General features: G+C 34.5%; 2 protein-coding genes across 4 annotated transcripts in view; one reads left to right on the top strand and one right to left on the bottom strand.

Annotated features, from left to right (window-relative positions):
* Positions 1–6494, bottom strand: part of LOC138708566 (uncharacterized) — a 60454-nt gene extending 53960 nt beyond the window's left edge. Inside the window, exons 1-2 of the mRNA XM_069838682.1 lie at positions 6258–6494; positions 3131–3274 (exon numbers count right to left, since the gene is read on the bottom strand). Of these exons, the coding sequence (XP_069694783.1) occupies positions 3131–3274; positions 6258–6479 (366 nt within the window). The 5' untranslated portion in view covers positions 6480–6494. The remainder of the gene's footprint in view (positions 1–3130; positions 3275–6257) is intronic.
* Positions 6495–7700: 1206 nt separating this feature from the next.
* Positions 7701–23529, top strand: part of MKP-4 (MAPK Phosphatase 4) — a 28051-nt gene continuing 12222 nt past the window's right edge. For all 3 annotated transcript variants that reach the window (XR_011334942.1, XM_069840298.1, XM_069840299.1), the window contains exons 1-7: positions 7701–7995; positions 10162–10293; positions 10407–10503; positions 14195–14281; positions 17875–18023; positions 18124–18223; positions 22345–22571. Coding sequence is in view for 2 of the 3 variants with exons in the window: in XM_069840298.1 (XP_069696399.1) it covers positions 7872–7995; positions 10162–10293; positions 10407–10503; positions 14195–14281; positions 17875–18023; positions 18124–18223; positions 22345–22571 (916 nt within the window). In the remaining variant the exon portion in view is untranslated. The remainder of the gene's footprint in view (positions 7996–10161; positions 10294–10406; positions 10504–14194; positions 14282–17874; positions 18024–18123; positions 18224–22344; positions 22572–23529) is intronic.

The following is a 23529-nucleotide window of genomic DNA, read 5'->3' as shown; positions in this document are numbered from 1 at the left end:
CTGTCGCTTTTAAGCACACTTAAATGCCGAGTTCGAACCCGCAACCTCGGACACAGAAGGCCAGCGCTATACCAACTGTGCCATGGAGGGCGACTGTAGGGTTGTTCCTTGGTATAACTACCCAAATTGTTATTTTCCTATGGAGATGAGAATTATTTTTAATGTAAGACAATTATGTACGAAGTGGTGTTTCATTGCTGCTTTCATGAATTGTATATATTATTTGTTATTATTATTATTATTATTATTATTATTATTATTATTATTATTATTATTATTATTATTCACTTCAACACTAGCTAATGTTCTCTAGGATTGTCTATGCACTATCACCTTTACTTTTTAACTTTGCTCTAGAGTATGCCATTAAGAAAGTCCAGGATAACAGAGAGGGTTTGGAATTGAACGGATTACATCAGCTGCTTGTCTATACGGATGATGTGAATATGTTAGGAGAAAATCCACAAACGATTAGGGAAAACACGGGAATTTTACTATAAGCAAGTAAAGAGATAGGTTTGGAAGTAAATCCCGAAAAGACAAAGTATAAGATTATGTCTCGTGACGAGAATATTGCACGAAATGGAAATATAAAAATTGTAAATTTATATTTTGAAGAGTTGGAGAAGTTCAAATATCTTGGAGAAACAGTAACAAATATAAATGATACTCGGGAGGAAATTAAACACAGAATAAATATGGGAAATGCCTGTTATTATTCGGTTGAGAAGCTTTTATCATCCAGTCTGCTGTCCAAAAATCTGAAAGTTGGAATTTATAAAACAGTTATATTACCGGTTGTTCTGTATGGTTGTGAAACTTGGACTCTCACTTTGAGAGAGGAACATAGGTTAAGGGTGTTTGAGAATAAGGTGCTTAGGAAAATATTTGGGGCTAAAAGGGATGAAATTACAGGAGAATGGAGAGAGTTACACAACACAGAACTGCACGCATTGTATTCTTTACCTGACATAATTTAGGAACATTAAATCCAGACGTTTGAGATGGGCAGGGCATGTAGCACGTATGGGCGAATCCAGAAATGCATATAGAGTGTTAGTTGGGAGGCCAGAGGGAAAAAGACCTTTGGGGAGGTCGAAATATAGATGGGAAGATAATATTAAAATGATTTGAGGGAGGTGGGATATGATGGTAGAGAATGGATTAATCTTGCTCAGGATAGGGACTGATGGCGGGTTTATGTGAGGGCGGCAATGAACCTCCGGGTTCCTTAAAAGCCAGTAAGGATTGTCTACACGTCTCAACTGTATAAAGCATACAGGTCTACTGTGTTCACGTCATAAAGTGTCACTCTTTTAGTACATTTAGTGGAAGAATCTCATCCGTATCAACAGTATTTGTAATTGCATTCACTATCGTTTATGTACATATATATGGGCAAACCTTGTCTACAGTGCAGTTACCAATGTCATGAATGAGTGGACATTGAAAGGTATTTCAACTTAGCACATGGAAACTGTAAAAGAAGCACACTTTTTTGCTTCTTGACATAGAACTGTAGTCCTTATCCTCAGTAGGTATGGAGGGGGCTAACTTGGGAATTGATCTCCATATAATACGAGAGGGAAACAAGGAGAAAAGGGAAATACAAGGAGAAAGAGGAGAATACAAGGAGAAAGAGGAGAATATAAGGAGAAAGAGGAGAATATAAGGAGAAAGAGGAGAATACAAGGAGAAAAAGGAGAATACAAGGAGAAAGAGGAGAATACAAGGAGAAAGAGGAGAATACAAGGAGAAAGAGGAGAATACAAGGAGAAAGAGGAGAATACAAGGAGAAAGAGGAGAATACAAGGAGAAAGAGGAGAATACAAGGAGAAAGAGGAGAATACAAGGAGAAAGAGGAGAATACAAGGAGAAAGAGGAGAATACAAGGAGAAAGAGGAGAATACAAGGAGAAAGAGGAGAATAGAAGGAGAAAGAGGAGAATACAAGGAGAACGAGGAGAATACAAGGAGAAAGAGGAGAATACAAGGAGAACGAGGAGAATACAAGGAGAAAGAGGACAATACAAGGAGAACGAGGAGAATACAAGGAGAACGAGGAGAATACAAGGAGAACGAGGAGAGTACAAGGAGAACGAGGAGAGTACAAGGAGAAAGAGGAGAGTACAAGGAGAAAGAGGAGAATACAAGGAGAACGAGGAGAATACAAGGAGAACGAGGAGAATACAAGGAGAAAGGGGAGAATACAAGGAGAAAGGGGAGAATACAAGGAGAAAGAGGAGAATACACGGAGAAAGAGGAGAATACAAGGAGAAAGAGGAGAATACCAGGAGAAAGAGGAGAATACAAGGAGAACGAGGAGAATACAAGGAGAACGAGGAGAATACAAGGAGAACGAGGAGAATACAAGGAGAAAGAGGAGAATACAAGGAGAAAGAGGAGAATACAAAGAGAAAGAGGAGAATACAAAAGAGAACGAGGAGAATACGAGAAGAACAAGGGGAAGACGAGGTTAACAATAGAATGAAAGGAGAAGAAAGGGAAACACAAAGAGAAAAAGGAAAATACAGTACAGTGATAGGAAGGGGAATGCAAGGTGAATAAGGAGAGTACAAGAGGAACAATAGGAAGACAAGGAGAGCAAGGGTTAAATAAGGACAAGGGTATGACAAAGATAATAAGGGGAATAGAAGGAATCCAAGGGGAATACAAAGAGAATACGAGGGGAAAATGGAATAGAAGGAGAAAACGAAATGCAAGGAGAAAAGGGAATGCAAAAAGAACACGAGAAAGACAAGAAGAACAAGGGGAAGGCTAGGAGAGCAATAGGTAAATTAGGAGAAAAATCGGAATATCAGGAAACCGTGGGAATACCAGAAGAATAAGGAGAATACATGTAGAACAATGGCATATAAAAGGAGAAAGGGGAATACAAAGAAAAAAGGAAAATACAGAGATAACAAGGAGAACAGGAGAACAAAGGGAATATAAGAGGAAGAAAAGAAAAATACAAAGAGGACAGGATGACACCAAGGAAAAAGAGGAGTGCAAGAACAATGAAAAGACAATGAAAACAAGGGGAAGACCAGGAGAACAAGGAAAACAATAGAACTATTAGAAGAACAAGAGGAATAGGTAGAGATAATATTCCTCTCAATGATACTTGCATATGGAGTATAGACGTTGATGAATAAGCAGTCCTCCTGGCCGGCAACAAGCTTCTCCTTACGGTACACGTTCCTCTGCGTACACTTGGGGACGGGTTTCGTGGCGTCTAGAACTCCCTTCCATTTGTCGGGAGGCTGGGGGTCCTAAAACAAGACAGGAAATAGCCTCCTAGACTTCTTGCTCTTCTGAACACTGGCATTTTCTATGCCGATAATCGAAATCTCCAACCTTCCTAAAGTTTTGGAACAATGAAAAAAAAAAGTTTCCGAAATAAATAGGCCTAATGAACTTTTTTTTTTTTTTTTTCAGAAAATATTCATAACTTCTATATCGATTAAATTTAAAGTCGGAAAATCTATTTGGCATTGTTGAACATTTAATCTGAATATAACCACAGTCTAGTGTATACAGTCACGAAGTTTGAGTTGTGAGGATACTAGGAACAATAGAGTGTGCGGTACTGTTTCGCATTGTCTGTGATGAGGCGATAGTAGCGATCCTAGTGGTTAGCAACTATCTATGGATTCATATTCCCTACGTATTGAGCTTCGTGACTGTTATACTAGACTGTAATATAACGTCATTCAACAAAACAGTTTCTTTTTTATTGTCGATCAAAGAAATGCAATACTACTGCCTTTATAGTTAATGTAATACGATGTAATTTCAATTTAAGAGCTACTACTACATATTTGAATGAGTAAATCTGAATCCAATCTTCGTAATTTTGTTATTGAAAATTATGTGCAGTAAAATCGAAATTTGGATTATGTTGACGTGCCACGCAGAAATGAAGCCTTCCGTCTCGTTTCAGTAGCTCAGATGGCTGACATCTGCGTATCATGCGGAAGGGAATGGGTTTGAGCCCCATCCCAGTGATTTTGTTATTTCATTAATGACGTTAAAATGGCGTTTTACAGAGTCTTGGGACCGATGTTTCAGCTCGTTTAACAAAAAGTGGAATAATTACTGCCAACTTATATTACTTATTATTACGCTTGGCCTGTCCCCTACCAAAAAAAAAACCCATTAATTGGAAGATTGTCTTCCTCAATCAACATAAAGATAAACACAACTATAAAAAGTGCTCTAAAACTCCATTTCAACCTTATTCTAACACACACACACACACACACACACACATATATATATATATTTTTTTACAGTAGTTCCACTTTCTTAGCATCTTTTCAAGTGCGTTCCAGAACGGGTTACAACACTAGAAATAAACGAATTTCAATAACTCCGTTAGGGATAACTTGTGTATCTGTGCTCTAGGTCTCTGAGCATGCGCAGTGTTTTGTATTTGGGACTTAGAATATTCAAGCCGTCCATTACTTTTTTCTGGTGATGTACAAAAAAAAATGTAAGTACAGTACTCGTATGCTTTCTTCCCTCCTCTAGTAGACATCGTGCTAACGGGCATGAGTTGGCAAATCGTTATCACGAGACGAGATTTCGAAACATCAGAGAGCAGCGACACACTTCACTAAGTCAGGTATTATCTTCTTGTTTAACTAGGTTTATTTTTTTCTACATAATAACAAAGACTATAAATTTAACCTACTCTTTTGTCGTCGGTTTTAAGAAATATAGAGCAACAGATACAGTGACGAATTCATTCATGCAAGCAATAGCAAAAATAAACAAATTAAAAATTCACTAAAATCCAATATTTCGAAACATTATTAATTTAAAACATAGGTAATTAATTTGAGATAATAAAATTGTAATAATACATCCATAAAATCTGTTACCTTTAGTTAACTACCTTAAGACATGTGCACAAAAGCGGTCTATCCCTCATTTCTTGAAAGAGAAAAAAGTCTAAGTTTAAAAAACGTCATAAGACAAAAGCAATAAACACAAGAACTTTCATGGAATATACATTAACCTCCACGATGCTTCCTGATGTTAGACCACTCATAAATAGTTCATGTCCCATGCAGCCGAGAGATAGCAACATTAATCTTGATATTTTTCATTTTGAGGAACAGACCGTTTCTACGCATATATTTTCAGTTGTATTTTTGAGAATATCTAAAGATGTTGATATAGTGCAATAGGCTACTCCTCGTAAGATCCGAATTTCAAGAATTTCGTGTAATGGTAACAACTTTATCACTCCGACAATCCTTACTACTTCGGTGGAGTATTTTAATTTATTCTATTGTAATAATTGTATTGCAATTGTTGACTCCCACTTACGTTCACCAGATTCTAAACAGGTGGGCCTATAGGTAACGTAATGGAATTATTAAATTTGAAGTATAATGGGTTATCATTGTTACTTTTGCTGTTATGGCTTATTATTATTATTATTATTATTATTATTATTATTAGTATTAGTATTAGTATTAGTATTAGTATTAGTATTAGTATTATTGTTATTATAGTCATTTACTTCCAGCTTTAAGCCATAAGGACTATTCCGATTACAGAAGAAAATATATTTTCAGTTTTGTCTACTCTAGACCGTCCCGTTTTTTCTGTTCACCTCTTGTTTAAAGGGTAGAATAATTTTACCTAAGAAATTCTACGTGGCTCAAATATTAGCGTTCTCTGTTACAAATTTAGCGGACTATAGTTTGACTTACGGGGGGACGATGGAAAGCGGATAGAGACTGGGTATGTCATTTTTCACTAACGTTATGTTTTCTGGCCATAGAAACAAGTGGCGGTATTCCATACCGTCGCACTTCCCTCACTGCGTATCGCATCCATTGAATCGCATCAAATGTTTGTTTACCTCAATATTTTTCTTATCTGGAATTCAGTATAGTATAAAGTAACACCAGAGAGCATTGGACAGGGGAATTCAATTAGTATAGTAAACACTAAGGAGGAAACTAACAGTGCTAATCCAATCTTGAGTGGAAAGAATGGACGTTCTAATGTAAGATAAATGTACAATAAAAATAATTACACCTGCAGATCTTATGTGAACAAAGATGTTGTAAAGCAGTTTTTGAGCTTTTCTAATAGTATTTTGCTTCCTCTTGTCATTCTCATTCTAACGGTGTTTTAATCTTATCTCATCGATACTGAGTAACCTCAACATTTCTAAAACACCGTTAAAGAGAAATTAATAAAAGTCTAGCACAATATTGTCTGCTGTCTACGTACCCGGAATCTCAAGTCTCCGACTGGAGGCTTGGCGAACGGAATTCCTTCGAAGGAAGCGAACTGGCGTCCCTTTCGAGACGTGAGGTGTCGTCCTCGTAGCGCCCCCTGCTTGACAGTGACCCTCAGGTCGTCTTCTGCGAAAACGATGGAGAGGAGCAAAAGTAGTAGCAAATATCGCAGCATCCTTTCGCGTGCGTCAAGAGCGAGCGACTGACTTGCCATTCAGAGATAATACGTTATCGCAGCATAGAAAGTCAAAGTTTCATATCTTGATTGTACGTACTTGAGTTAGCCAAATAAAAAAGGGACCAATATGAAAAGATATATATATATATATATATATATATATATATATATATATATATATATATATATATATATACAGAGTGGAAGCGATATAACTCAGGCAGGTTACATGAAAATAAACAAAATATGTATTATACCTTTTGAGATTAAGCGTATGGTTAATTAAATAATCAAAAGTTTAAAAATGCTGGCAACGTCGCAGTGCCAAAAATTCCACACGAAGGCATTGAACTCATCCAACGTGAGATGTAAACAAAAGGCTATGTATTGCAAAATCAAGCATCTGCTTTGGCCCGGGTTTTTCTCGACGAAATTTAAAATCTTCTTTTCCCTATCAACAATTTTGCCGCTCTTTATTGACCCCGTTTGCGTTGGAATTACGCTGCCCGTGTCACGGATCAGCTGGCAGACAGCTATGATTACCGTATTGAAAATTCCATGAGTACGGGAGGCCGAGACGTAGATGGAAGGATATTAAAATGGATTTGAGGGAGGTGGGCTATGATTGTAGAGAATAGATTAATCTTGCTCAGGATAGAGACCGATTGCGGGCTTATGTGAGGGCGGCAATGAACCTTCGGGTTCCTTAAAAGCCGTAGCCTAAGTAAGTAAGTAATCATTCAGATTCATAGGTATGCAAGACAAGATGTCATTCATGAAAAACTCTGTCTCTCAACATTCTGAGATGAGCAAAAGATATTCCAAAAATCTGACAAAAATCAGAGAACATGATAGAGTTAAGCTTATCGTCTGAAAACACACTTTTTCGAATCACGGACCACAGATTGGAAATCGCTGCGCGTACATTAGCCACATTATGTTGTTGTTGATGATCCACTGTTGGTAACCATACTCTCACGGAGTGACAGTGCTACCAAAGCAAACATTTCAAATGTCGGGGTGGTATTGAGACGTATAAAATTGTCTTTTGACATAAAATCGATTGTATCCTAATCTTTAATAAAGTCGATTTCAATAGGAAAGGTAATTTCTGTGAATAAAGCAAAGTAAAAGTAAATAAACGTTAAGTTACGAACATCACGATACAACAAATTGAAAACGTATGGGTGGTAATTACATATGTTGGTATCCCTGCAAGATCCTTTTGCCATGCCAACTATTGGGAGAATAAGGCAATCGCTTCCAATCCCAACATCCGAATTGCAATCGATTTTGAGGGTTGTTATACAATATAAGTAATCCGTAGAAATATTCGTAATATACACGGAGATTGTGGTGTGAAACTGAACAACTGAGAAAAGAGTTGATATTTTAACATTATAATAGTATATCGCTATAAGCCAAAAAATGAGTTCACAGGGTGCTTCAAAGAAGATAAGCGCCAAACAAAAAGAATCAGCAGTATTGGAACGTGAAGATTTTGATGCTGGACCGACTAATTTGGATTGTATAGAGCCCGGCTTATGGCTTGGTAATACTTCAGTTTACCTTTATCTTGTATTATTTGAGTTTTTGTATCTTATCACATAGCTAGACGTCCACACATGTGGAATAACGGTTACCGCGTCTGGCCGCGAAATCTGGTGGCCCGGGTTCGATTCCCGATCGGGGCAAGTTACCTGTTGAGGATTTTCCGGTGTTTTCCCTCAACCCAATATATGAGCAAATGCTGGGTAACTTTCGGTGCTGGACCCCGGACTCATTTCACCGACATTATCACCTTCATATCATTCAAACGCTAAATATCCTAAGATGTTGATAAAGCGTCGTAAAATAACCTACTAAAATAAAATAAAATAGCTAGACTTATTTGCGGTCTCTTTCTTACGATACCGGTACGTGAATAATAAATGACTTCAAATTTATAATAGGTTGCATTTACTATGTTATTTCAGTCTGGGAATCCCAGTCTGGTCAATGCCGAGGTCACGAGATAATAGAGCTCTACCTCCATGCCTTCCATGCGCCTTCATTGCGTAATAAGGGGATACCTTTCTCCTACCTCTACAATGATACAGAAACCAGTAACACTCGTTGCATTCTACATAATTACCTTCAATTGTAGATCCAATAAGGGAACGTTACTTGTGAAGGACAGCCTTGCTTACTTACTCAATATAGATTGAAAATAAAGAACAATTTGACATTTAAATCACAGCAAATCATACCCATCACTAAGGCTTAAGGGTAATTGTCTATAAGCCTTTTAGGTAATTGTCCGGAAGCCATCGCCCTCCCATACCGGTATACTATTTTTACAATAACGATTGTCCATAGCTTGTTGCTGACAGTATCGTTTTCGCTTTCAGTTAAAGTTTCTCTGCTATTTCATATTGGTTTTAATGACAGTTTCACATTTTTCTATTAGTCTAGGTTTATAAATATTATTTTCGCTGTACTGAAGAGTCCGTAGGAGTGCTTGGTTACTCCATCTTAAAAACACTATTGACATTCTATTCTATGTTACTAATGTTAGTATTTATTTACCATATCGTTACCACGTTTAAGTAATTCTTTACAATAGCGTTACCACGTTACGGTACAAGTATTTACGTACTTAGCTTCTAGTCGAGTCATATGTATTGTAAACAAAGGAAAAATTAAGCGCCGATACCAATTTCGTAGCGAAATAAGTGTGAAAAGTTGCTGTGAGAGTGGAAGATATAGGTGGCAGGGAGGGGCAGCACATACATCTCATTAACGTTTCCTTACTGATCACAGAGAAAAAGCGAGTTTTCGTAAGGTCGAATAAGTGATAGGTTAGGTTAGTTTAGGCTCTTGGTATGCCTTGGAAGAAAGGACACATTCTTAGATAATTGTCAAAGCATACTAAACGCCTGAACTAATCTAACCTGTCACTGATTTGTATGTAGATGCAAGGCATACCAAAAGCCTAATCCAACCCGTCAGAGATTCATATAGTCAAGATATACGAAAAGCCTAAGCTAGCCTAGACTAACCTAACCTAACCTAACCTAATCTAATCTGTCATTGATTTGTATGTAGATGCAAGGCATACCAAAAGTCTAATCCAACCCGTCAGAGATTCATATAGCCAAGATATACGAAGAGCCTAAGCTAGCCTGGACTAACCTAACCTAACCTAACCTAACCTAACCTAACCTGCCACACATTCCCACACCTCTGCCAGTCTCCACTTTCACAGCAACTTTCGACCCTTATTTTCGGTATGAAAGTGAAATTTGCGTCGACACTCAATTTATTTTGTATACAATACATATGACTCGAGACTAGAAGCCAAAGATGTAAATATATTTAAGTATTCTAACGTGGTAACACAATAGTACAGAATTACTCTAATGTTGTTTTGATATTATAATTGATCAGGTCCCATCTCCAGTCCATTTTAAGCCGGAACCAAACACTCCCTCCTCCCAAATTCCTGTCATTGTTCCTCCCCTTTTACTATTTGAGCTGACAGAGCAAATGGAGTGCTGGGAGTGCCCTGTGAATCAACCAGCTTTTATTGTCTGACCGAAGCTTAGGATTCATGTCTTGTGGTGAAATTGAACTCATGCTAGTACTGAGCAATTGTATCCTATTTTTGTAGCATATTTTGATATTAGCATTTACACGCCCCTACATTCTTTCCAAGTTTTCGTTTTGTCTGTTACAGGTAATCTGACAGCAGCAACAGATGTGGAAGTGTTGGAGAAGAATCGCATAAACCACATTTTGACAGTAGATTCTTGTCCATTGCCAAGAAAAATAACAATGCTTCCTGGTGTGAAAACAAAGTTTTTACAAGGTAGGTTACATTAAATTAGTTTAGTTTGTATCAGTGAGTAATTGTGAAAGGACAGAAATCGCTTATTGCAAGAAACAAATGTAGCCCACTAAAATATTCTTAACGTTTTTCAGTTACAGATACTGCTCGAGAAGACATGCTTTCACACTTTGAAGACACTGCAGAATTTATAAGGAATGGTCAGGAGAAGGGAGTGGTTTTAGTACACTGGTAAAATTTAATTTCAATTAAGTATTAATATATTATAATAGTGGTATATTAAAAGCACATATTTCATAATAAGACAAGAATAACATAGCTAGAGCAATAAATTCTAGCAAATGTATTCATGAAAAAGAAAGTACTACTGTACTCCAACCACGAGAAAGTCTCTGGGGAATGAGACGCAGTGGGGTAATGCTGTGAATGAATGTTGATGTCATAAGGTCACACACGTGGGTACTCATATCTCTATTGGCTAACTCTCACAGCACAAATGATAACATTGATACACACATATTTATACTACCCTAGTTACAAAATTAGATCACGGTTAATCTCCTGGTCTTTTAATCCCTCCATACAGGAAATAACAAATGCAGGAGAGCACATGGTTTTTAAACTGACATAACGATAATATTATCTATCTACTTCGCTCCAATAGATGATGTAATAGTAAGCACATTCCTTTCACGGTTGATCTCCTGGTTGGAGAACTGCAATAGTGATGGTGGTGATTTCATTTAAGATAATAAGTAATAATGGTTATAAATTATTTGTTGTATTGTACTGTATTTATTTACATTCCATGGTATTCATACATCGCTTCACAGCTAGAATATGGAACATCAAAAAATCTTAATAGTACTACCAAGTCTTAATTATAGTCACAGTCTAGTTGAAATAATATACAGAAGAGTTTTACAATATAGTCTACTAGTACAACACAAGGGGTTAGTATCGATACTTAATATAAAACAGAAATATTCATACAGCTTAGTTGAATGTCATAAATTCACCTACAGAATAGAAGTCTTGAGAAATTAGCTATTCTTTAATTGGATTCTAAGTAATGTTATGTTTTGAGTTTGATTTTTTATATCCATAGGGAGCCTATTAAAAAAATTTACTGTTATGCTATAACATACTCCTTTTTGAGAGCACGTTATATTTGTCGATGGAGTGTGAAAGTCATTTTTTAACGTGTATAAATGCTATGAACTGTTGAATTAGTTACAAAGTTTTCACGATTACATATGAGGAAGTTTATTATGGAAAAAAATATCCTGACAAGCCATGGACATGAAAATGTTTCTACACTATTCTCTAGATTTGGCATTTACTATTAATGTATTCTAATTACTCTTTTTTTGTAGTAGGAATATACTATTACTATCTGTAGAATTTCCTTAGAATATTATTCCAAAACTCATTACCGAGTGGAAATATGGAAAGTATATTGTTTTTAAGGTATTGATCTTTACTTTCTCTTACTTATACGAAATACGAAAAGCCTGAAATCCCTAAGGGCAACGGCCTCCTACAGGAGTGTAGGGTGAGCTGAAGGTCTGCTACACTTGGGGAGCCAGTCCAAGAGAGCTTACACTATACACTTACAAACTAAACACATGAACAAATTATACCGACTAAACACGAAAAACACATAAATTATGCAAACTAAACAGCCACAAAAAAAAATGCGAACTAAACACATAAATTATAATCTGAACACAACTGTCCACACTAAACACACGATAAAAGAAAAAAAAATTACACAAACTGAACACATACATAGTCTTAACTCACACACAAACTAAATACACAAAAACCTATACCAATTGCAAGCATAAATTGTACAGCCTAAACACACAAACTATCTAAACTAAACGCACAAAAACGATACAATTGAACACAAAAATTATACTAACTAAATACATGAACTATACCGCTATACACGGAATCAAATTATCCAAACTAAAACACACAAAACCATACAATTGAACACAAAAATTATACTAACTAAATACATGAACTATACCGCTATACACGGAATCAAATTATCCAAACTAAAACACACAAAACCATACAATTGAACACAAAAATTATACTAACTAAGTACATGAACTATACCAACTATACACGGAATCAAACTATCCAAACTAAAACATACAAAACCATACAACTGAACACAAAAATTATTCTAACTAAATCTTACATATATCTTATAGCAAAACATACCGAATTTAGTTTGGGAGTAATATAATATCAATTTTTGTTTTCCACCTGTGCTTATCTTAATATTTTGGATTTATATTAACGTTTTCGACACTCGGTGTGTGTCATCTTCAGATATTGGGTTCTATGTCATTGTGTGTTGTGAAGACCTAGCCTCTTATTATGTTGTGGGTTGTTCACTTGTGTATGACCTTTCATGATTTCTTAATTTAGCTAAAATTACTATAAGCAGTGTGTGGTTGCTTGTTATGATTCTGTTAAATTCTATCTTTTGAAAACCCATATAGGACAATAGAACAATATGTTAAAAACATTATGACATATAAATATAAACAAGTAAAATATATACACTATAAAAACACTGTATACACTGTATACACTGTATACACTATATCACTTTTATCACATTTATGGTTGGCTGTGTTAGCCTGTTATATCGTAAAAACTGTCAGTGCGTCATTAAGACAGTTTTTACCAAGAATAGTAAAAACAACCCAATTTTAACGATATAACAGGCTAACACAGCCAACCATAAATGTGATAAAAGTGATATAGTGTATACAGTGTTTTTATAGTGTATATATTTTACTTGTTTATATTTATATGTCATAATGTTTTTAACATATTGTTCTATTGTCCTATATGGGTTTTCAAAAGGTAGAATTTAACAGAATCATAACAAGCAACCACACACTGCTTATAGTAATTTTAGCTAAATTAAGAAATCATGAAAGGTCATACACAAGTGAACAACCCACAACATAATAAGAGGCTAGGTCTTCACAACACACAATGACATAGAACCCAATATCTGAAGATGACACACACCGAGTGTCGAAAACGTTAATATAAATCCAAAATATTAAGATAAGCGCAGGTGGAAAACAAAAATTGATATTATAATACAGTGAGCTTATCGGCATTCTCCAAAATGAAACTTGGGAGTAATAGCTTTAATTTGATTCGAACAAATGTAACTTTTCGTTCTGAAAAGAAATTTTAAAATATTACATTTGTTCGAATCAAATGTTTGTACATTTAAAGGACAAAACTAAAATGTTTTCAATAATTTATTATCATAATACCCTGCTCTCTTAAATTGACTGAGCATATTGGGAATTAAATCAATGGCTTTCCCAAAACATGGTATGAAATTTTCATATAAAACTATATTTATCTCAAAAAGGAAGGAAAAAACGAGCAAAATTGTGTTAAACTTTTTGTTTATAATACCTTAAAGAATAACCCCCTGAAATTAGTTACATTACTTATGGTTCACTCTGTATAGGTCTACTATACAGGGTGGAAGTGAAATAGCTTGACAGATTTTCAGAGTGAATAGCTCATGTTGTATGTAACAAAAAACTGTAATATCATATTAGTAGTGACTGATACATGTCTTCTAATGAATGGTGTGTTCTATTAAATGCTATTCTCAAAGAGTCATACACAATTTAGTGAATAGCATATATTATGAAATCTTAAAAATTATACACCATCATTGCTAATTATAGTCATGTTAAATTGAAGACTTAAGGGAAATTTCTGGAGACAAGACAAGTAATTTATTTTACTTATAGGAGACTTACAAGCTATAAATTATTGTATTTGTGAATTGCTGTCAATGTTCATTGTTACATAAAACGAGCAAAGTGAGCATAAGGCTGTATGTAACTTCATGTTTCAGCTACTTTGGAGTCTCTCGAAGTGCAACAATTGTTATAGCATACATAATGAAGAAATACACGTTATCATTTGAGGAAGCATTCGAACGGTAAGATTAGTTTTGCATTTCATTTCATTTATTGTATTCCATAGATCTTACATCAGTATTTTAGCTTTGAGATGTTGTTAACTAATGCTGTGTTCTTGGCAATAAAGTCATTAACTCTCTTGCGCTCCAATGTTTCTCACACTCAGTGGATTTAGTGGAAAGGGCTGGATATCGCTGAAGATGATTCTTATTAATTTTTTTCTGAAGACAGCACAATGGACAAAGTGGTGAAGAAAAAATTCCTACAGTCGAACTTCGATATTTCGAAGTGTTTTCGGAAACTGAAACTGATAATGCTTCGAGTTGTCGAAAATTCGAGCTATAGAAAATACGAAAAAATTGTAACAGTGTCTTGGAGGAGATGTTCTCCCAGTTCAACACTAATAATGCCCAAATGGGTAGTAAGAATGAAGCTTAAGTACTTTCTCAAGGTTTATACTTTTGAGTATGAGCACTTCCTGTGATTATATAGGCTACTCGTAACCACTAGAACATACTCATATTCAAAAGAATAAAGACATTCTACTTAACGCAAATATATACTCATCTCTACAGGCTTCTTGATCGTTTAAAAGTTAGTATGTACTCATGTTACCTATCCTCTTTGACTACATTGCACCGTGATGCTCAGTTTTTTTTATAGACTTAAATATGCTTTCCACATGCTATAGTGGTTTGTGTTTTGCTTTTTATAAACAAATAAGTAAATAAATAAGTAAACAAATAAATAAATTAATTAATTAATAAAATAAATAAATTAAATAAACAAATAATAAGTAAATGAATAAATAAATAAACATGAAAGCGAGAGTGAATCAGATAAGTGACGTTAATAAACAGGAAACAAGAAAATAGTATACTGGGAAATCGTCATTACGGGATGTTGGATAGAGATTACAATCCATTTCTAGAATTCCAGTTATGCTAATTCTATTTTTTATTATAGAGAGTTATATACTGTATATAAGTAATTGCATTTTGCAATTCAAATTTTACAAAATAAAGTGTAACTGTTAATTATATTTAACAATATAATCTAACCTTATAATTTGATAGTCATTCGTATTTTTATAGGTCATGTTTTTTATGAATAACAAATACGTGTTTAACCTTTTTCACATTCACTTTTGTGAAGCGTTAAAGGCTTCTGGAGTTCACGTCTTTTTCTATATTTTTCCATGAGGTACTACATCGTTCATAAATTCTGCCATTTTTTTTATTTAACTTTAAACTGAACACAAATCAACAAATATTCAGAATTGAGTCTGCTACAAACCATACTCAGAATAACATGAGAACGAACTTATAAATATGAGAATATACTAGCTTTTATTCTTATCAAGCATGAGTATATATTCTGTACAAGATGGACACTTGAATATATTCTACTATGCTTCCATGTTATGAGTGTATAATAAAAAATGAGTAGATACTCAAATGTTTTTATTCTTACTAACAAGAGTATATACTAAAAAAAAGTCCAATATATACTATATACTCATGTTTATTCTTACCACGGAATTTGTAGGGAAAAAAGTCCAACTGTGAGTGCAGGAAATGCAGCTTCAAAGACATGTTAAATCTAAATTGATCTACCCATTACAAATGGCTTCTGTCCATCAGTTACCAGGAACATTCTTAGAAGATATTGACAAGTTAATCCGTAGTTCTGTTAAACAATGCTTAATTTGCCATCTGATACACCTACTAGTATGTTATATGCAAGCAAAAAATACAGAGGTTTGGGACTAGTCAGAGCATCATGGGAAGCGTTCTTGCAACACTGCAGCATCTGCATCACTTTAATATTAAATGAAAATCCTTATGTAAATAGTATGCGACCTTTGATGTCTGAACTTAATTCTTCCTGCCAACATCTAAGTCTCCCTTGTCCAGTTGAACTTCGTAAATCTGTGACTAGGAAATTAAGAGAGGCATTAAGAAATGCAGAATTCGAATCTTGGAAAGTAATGCCTGGAAGAGGCAGAGGTGTAGAATTGTACAGCCAAGTACCTAAAGCCAACGCCTGGATTTTTAATAAGTCTGGACTATCTACATCTGAATGGGTAACCTGCCTTAAAATGAATGCCAATTTAGCAGCAGTTAGAGGAGTACCTGGTCGCTCTTTGGACGGATCCCAGTGCAGACATGGCTGCCCGGAGACTGAAACCCTTGCCCACGTCCAAGGTCAGTGTAACAGAGGTTTACTCCTCCGAAATACCAGACACCATCATGTTCGATCCTTAATTGCAACTGCTTTGAAAAAAAAGTCTTGGACAGTAGAAGAGGAAGTTTTTTGCCTTGCTACTAATGGCTCCTCTAGACATATTGACATCATAGCGTATTCCCAGACTACCAAGAAAGGTTATATAATTGATCCTACCATAAGGATTGGAACGGGGAGTAGCCAGCCGGAGGATGTCAGTCAAGAAAAGATCAACATTTCGCAGGTGCTCGTGTAAAGGGGGTTAAGTCAAATTGCAAGGTATGTAAACTTCTCTCCTTCGGTACTGAACAAAACCCCTTTGTCACAAACTATGGAGCATTGTAACTGGATCATAGATGGAAGAATGACTTAACCCCTTTAACACAAGAGAAAAGTAATTGTGGATAGTTCAAATCTGTACTTACTCCAGTTTAGCCAAATCAACTTAACCCCCTTTACACGAGCACCCGCGATTTATCTGCCAACAGTTGATTACTTCAAAGCAAAATACCAGCTTGAAAACAGTGAGGTGATTAATCTTCTTATTGGAGCTCGTGGTGTGATTCCCAAGTTCTTTGAAAGCTTCAGAAAGACTTTTGAAAGACCACTGATACTTACTGCTGACATAACTTCAGTTTTGAAACACTCTTGCCAAATTCTGAGTCACCATATTCACTCTGTTTAATTTCTCTTTCTTCACTTTATAATTCATATATGTTTATTTTAATTTTCTGTCAACAAATTTATGTAAACATTTAATATTGTAAAATTCATGTAGGAGAGTATACTGAGTCCTTCTGGGCTACCTCCAATGAGAGGCAGTTAACAATTTATTTATTTTAGCTTTCTATGAGATCGTTCACTAGTTCAAGATAGTTGGGAACTTTTGTGTTTCCAAGAAAAGCAAATGTTACTGCTTTGGAAGAAACCCACATAAACCTCTTCTTTTACTTTTGTGTCACTATCTTTTGGAAATACCTCCTTCAAACACTGAAATCCGTGACCATCTTTATCGAAACTTTTTATCAAGGTTTTAAAAGACCTAATTTTATATGAAAGGAAGGTAAGATTACATGATGTTGATCAATCGAGGAGGATTCTTTATGTGTTAATCTCCTACCATAGGTCGAGTGTTTGTTGACACCTCGTTATTGCTCTAATTCTGTGCAAAATTGCTCTTCAAATTACATGACACTACAGAGAGAGATTCTCTTTTTTTCATGACAACACTTATGCACATGTCTCAAGAGGATTGTTAGAGTCACCAGTCAAGTACAATTGGAAGATACTAATTAGAAATCTAATTTAAGTTAGTTTTTTTCCTCCTTACCTAACATTTTATGAACAAATTCTGTTAAATATAATAGTAAGTTTTCTTTTGTTGCAGAGTAAAATCTAAACGTAGGTTTGTGGGTCCGAACCCTGGATTTTTATCGCAGTTACGTCTTTATGAGGTTATGAGTTGGCAAGTGGATAAATCAAATGTACAGTTTCGCATGTACAGGTTACAAATTGCAGCTGACCAAGTTAAGAAAGGTACATTGCATTATTTTTTAGAATATTCATAAGTAGTTTAAATGCAAGCACTGTAGTACATTGTCGAATTTTCCCTCTTTTCTGCTCTTTTCTGTTTCAGCAAAAATTTTGCCACAGAGTTGTATGGACGTGGTCAAATCTGATCCATCGCTTATTACAGTCAAGCCAGAGCCTTTGGTATATCGTTGCCGAAAATGCAGGTAAGATTTTGTTACATAGAGTATGTTAAAAAAATAACTAATTTTTCATTGCCAATGCTGCTTATTTACTGTGGGTTGCTGATACAGATAAGATCGTCATGTACTGTAGATGCCACGAAGATGTGTTGGTGGCAGGAAGGTAGAATTGGGTGATTGAGAACACTTTCAGATTTGCCCATGTTGAATCTTTCGTACACTACTTTTAACACTTGAATATAAATAATTGATTACGTGGCGATCTTACTCAACACAACACAAACATGCTGCATTCAGGACAATGGTACACAGATTACTCAACATACCCATGAGCCAACAACACTACAATGAAGAAGTGAACACAATCAAATACATAGCACAAGAAAATGGTTACAACCCAAACATAATAGACAACGTCATAAGGAAGACAAAACAAAAACACACAAAACACAACACAAACACAAGAAATACATCACACTAACATACGAAAACAAAAACACACACAAGATCGCATCCTCATTTAGAAAACAGAAATACAACATAGCATACAGAACAGAAAACACACTACAAAGATATGTCAACACACAAACAAATAAATACAACCACACAGGCATATACAAACTCACATGCAATAGTTGCGACAGTTTCTACCATTGGACAGACAGGCAGATCTTTCCAAACTCGATTCAAAGAATACATTAAAGCAATAACCAGAGGACACAATACATCTACATATGCCGAACACATAACTAATGCTACAATAACATAAATACAGACATGGAAATCCTACACATACAACCCAAAAACCAAAAACTCAACACACTAGAACAATATGAAATATACAGACACACTAAAACACACACTATTTGACACAACTCTTCATCACACGAACACACCCACACAACAGGCAGCGAAGTTGAGATAGCGCCGAGATCTAGTAGGCTCTGAGGATGGTGTGAAGAAGCACCGAAACAGCTGTAAGCCGCACTTGCTTACATAATTAACACGAGTAAGATCGCCATTTAATCAATTATTTCAGATTTGATTGATTAAAATTTCTTAGCCCCGGTTTCCACGGTGCTTGCTTCCTAGCTGGCCAGCAAGCTTGGTGCTATGATGTGTATGCTGCTGGCTCCCATGTTTGTTACTATGCTGGTTGCTGTTCATACACAACTGGTTCTTTTCACAGTTGAAATTGAAATATTATCATATACTAGTATATCTATAAGTTATTCGGTATAGTGAGGGTCACGTAAGAGTAGTTCCTAAAAGGTTAATTTGGCCGTCTCTTCAGTGTTGCCAACTCTAGTCCCGTCACTCTAATTTCCGGCAGCCAATCGCGTTGCAGGTTGGCTACATTTAAACATGTGCGTCTTGTGATTCGCTGAGGAAGACGTTATTCATTTCTTAAGGCTGGATAAATACTTAATATAATCGCCCGTTATTTTGGCTCTTTTGTTGGCGTTCGCAGAAAGCACACGAAGACTTTATTTGCCGCTCAATTATTTGCTGAATTACAGTGCGTTTGATTTATTATCATAGGAGCTACGACATGATAATGTTTAACGTTGTGGCAAATAGATTCCTCGTATGGTAGCTCGGCAACAAAAGAACAAAAATGGCGAACGATACTACCTGTCTATACTTTATAGAGCCTTCACTTCCTAAGACGTAAGCAAAGAGGAGGAGTCACGCCGGGAATAACAGCATCGCGACTATAATACCAGATATCACCAAAATCACAATGCTAAGTACTGAAATAATAATAATAATAATAATAATAATAATCTATACTAATAATAAATCTGTAGCCGAAATTTTTGTGGTAATTTTCGATATTCCAAAAATAATTGGTCCTAACATATATTTAACCACCCTGAAACAAAATCGCTTTTTTTTTAATTTTTGTCTGTCTGTCTGTCTGTATGTTTGTTATCTTTTCACGCGATAATGAATGAACGGATTTCGATGAAAATTGGAATATAAATTATGTTCGTTGTAACTTAGATTATAGGCTATATGGCATTCAAAATACATTATTTAAAAGCGGTGTTATAAGTGGGCCTGAATTAAATAAATCGAAATATCTCCCGTATTATTGATTTTTGTGAAAAATGTTACATAACAAAAGTTTCTTTAGAAATAATTTGCGATAAGTTTTATTCCTTGAAAAATTTTGATAGGACTGATATTTAATGAGATAAATTAGTTTTAAAATTAAAATAACTGCCGTCTAAGGCCGTATAATGAAATAAAAAACAAATGACTTCGTCTATAAGGGGCCTTGGACAGCAACAATCGAAAGCTATGAAAGATAGCCTACAGAGAATGTTTCTGTGTTTGTATGAAGTAATATCGGAAGCTAAATTAACCGATTTGTATATGGAAAGTGTAGTTTCTCTAGATGGACATAATACTATAATGTTATTACAGTAACTTCTGATATAATATAATATAATATAATATAATATAATATAATATAATATAATATAATATAATATAATATAATATAATATAATATAATATAATATAATATAATATAATATAATATAATATAATATAATATAATATAATATAATATAATATAATATAATATAATATAATATAATATAATATAATATAATATAATATAATATAATATAATATAATATAATATAATATAATATAATATAATATAATATAATATAATATAATATAATATAATATAATATAATATAATATAATATAATATAATATAATATAATATAATATAATATAATATAATATAATATAATATAATATAATATAATATAATATAATATAATATAATATAATATAATATAATATAATATAATATAATATAATATAATATAATATAATATAATATAATATAATATAATATAATATAATATAATATAATATAATATAATATAATATAATATAATATGTAATATTAAATAATATAATTTAAGTTATTTGAATGGTTCAGAACCATAGTGGGCCAAACGCCATTTACTCAATACGTAGAAAACAAGGGTTAAAATTAAGTTATTACCATAATTCAATGGAAACCTATAACAAGTAAAATAAAATATACACATTAAATCTAAATGATATGTCAGTCTTCATTAAAGTATGGTTGCATGTAATAAAAATTAAGAAACATGTTAAAGGAATTGTCATTGCACCAATGAGTGTCTCTGGACCAAAATGATCGCATTTTAATTATTTGGATGCAATTTAAATTAAGTAACATATTAAACGATTTATCCTTCTATCAAACACGAATGTTCCCTGGATCAAACGTCCTATTTTAATTATGTAATTACTTTATATTTATTTCTAACGGGTACAGCGGAGCGCACTGGTACACAATGTTTTGCTTATTTACCACATATCTTTGTGTTGCAAGGTGTTTCCTAAATGGTTCAATAATTTATTTATGAAATATTATATTTTCCTCTTGGTCTTCTCGCATATTATGTTGGTAATTAGGATTAGTATGATGTAATATTACAATTTATTTTATCACGCAACATGAAATTTACTGCTTTCAGTAAAGAGTTTACAATTCATGAGATCTAACCTAAAAATGTATTTACTTGTGTCTGCATCAGTTTGCTTTACTGTAAACCGAAATCATTGCTGCCAACATAACATTTAGAAAATAACTGCCAGTTGTAGTATTTGTCAGTACCCGAAATACGAAACGAAGTTGGTAAAAGAAAATTCAACCTGAGAGCTAGAAAATCACTATAATCCATTAACATATTTAGTAATAGTGGCCAAATGGTTAGGTTTCACCCTTAGGGTATTAAGTAAGCTGATTCGGACTATATATAAGTTTAAAATTACACAAAACTATTTAAAGCTACAACCAAACTGTCGAACCTTTCTTCAAGAAGACTATTTCAATTCTCATAAACATATCATCACGTCATAACGTAAAAATAATGCCATTTTTTTTCTTTCATCAAGAATGAACTCTGACTGGTTCCACTCTAGCCAACATTGGGTTAGCCAATAGCGAGTTTCATTCATGATTTGAAATCTTATTACTGTCAGTTTTCATGCCGAAAATGTGTATCGATAGCTTTGTTAGTGTGTTCAATAATTTCTTGAATATTACAAGAAGACATTGTGTACAATATAAGATATACTTTCAGACGCATTGTAGCATCAGCATCAAATGTGTTACCACATGTACCAAAGGAGAAACAGACCTGGACAGATAAAAAATGGTCAACTGGGGATAGAGAAACAATGGTATTGTGTTCAGAGACATTTTTTGTGGAGCCCCTTGCTTGGATGCCGTCCATCACACAGTCACTGCAAGGGAAACTTCACTGTCCAAACTGCAAATCTAAACTGGGATCATTCAGCTGGATCATGGGTAATGTTTCAATGGTTATATTTAAAATTAATATTAGGTTTAATAAGAGTATATACTTTTTAAGATTGTTAATGTATTTTCAGAATATCACTTAATATTTTGTGCATTTCTTAAGGTACAGTCACACGTCGCTACTTTTGCAGCGCTGCAGTACAAAAAACTGCGCAACTCTCGTACTGCGACGTGTGAACAACGGTGCAACCCGAAAAGTAGCTGCTGCTCGCTACTTTTCCACGCTGCGCGCAACTTAAAAGTAGCGACGTGTGAACAGGGTTCTCAGGGTTGCAGCCGCAGCATTTTTGATATCGGTTTTGTTGAAACTTTTGCTGCGGTTGCGACCAGTGTTACCACCCAAATGTGCCAATGATACTTTTATTGTTTTTATATATTTTAATGTGAGATGTGATGAAAATAAATGATTTGTAACAGTTATTAAATGTACAACACAGTCTGAGTATAATTGCTGACGATATAATTCATTTTTTTAATTTTTCATAGCGTAGTTTTAAACAGGAGGGTTGCCAACATTGATTACGTGAATATGCTGTTGGTTATCATTTAAGTATATAGGTGTTTTTAAAAGCTTCATAGTAAAAATAATGCCAATTTCTGAACACTAGTTAGGACAGAAAAGCAAATAATAGATAAGGAAGCTTTCGCATGAGTTTCTTAATAATGCGAACATAACCACAAAATGTATATTAAGAAGTCAACATGGAGACGGAAACCTGCAGCATGACTGCGGCTGCAAAAGTAGTGCTTTGTGTGTGAACAGACTCGCAACCTCCAGTTGCAACTTTTGCTGCACTCGGGTTGCGCAGCACGAAAAGTAGCGTGCAGCGCGCTACTTTTGGTTCACGTGTGAACATGACACGCAACTTTTGCAGCTGCAGTACAAAAGTTGCGCAGCAAAAGTAGCGATGTGTGACCGTACCTTTACAAAGCAGGAGAAGTGTGC

This window comes from Periplaneta americana, chromosome 11 (genome assembly GCF_040183065.1).
Source record: "Periplaneta americana isolate PAMFEO1 chromosome 11, P.americana_PAMFEO1_priV1, whole genome shotgun sequence".
In the NCBI taxonomy this organism is placed as follows: domain Eukaryota; kingdom Metazoa; phylum Arthropoda; class Insecta; order Blattodea; family Blattidae; genus Periplaneta; species Periplaneta americana.
Note: the sequence above shows the minus strand (reverse complement) of the source record. Positions and strands in the feature narration are given on the sequence as shown.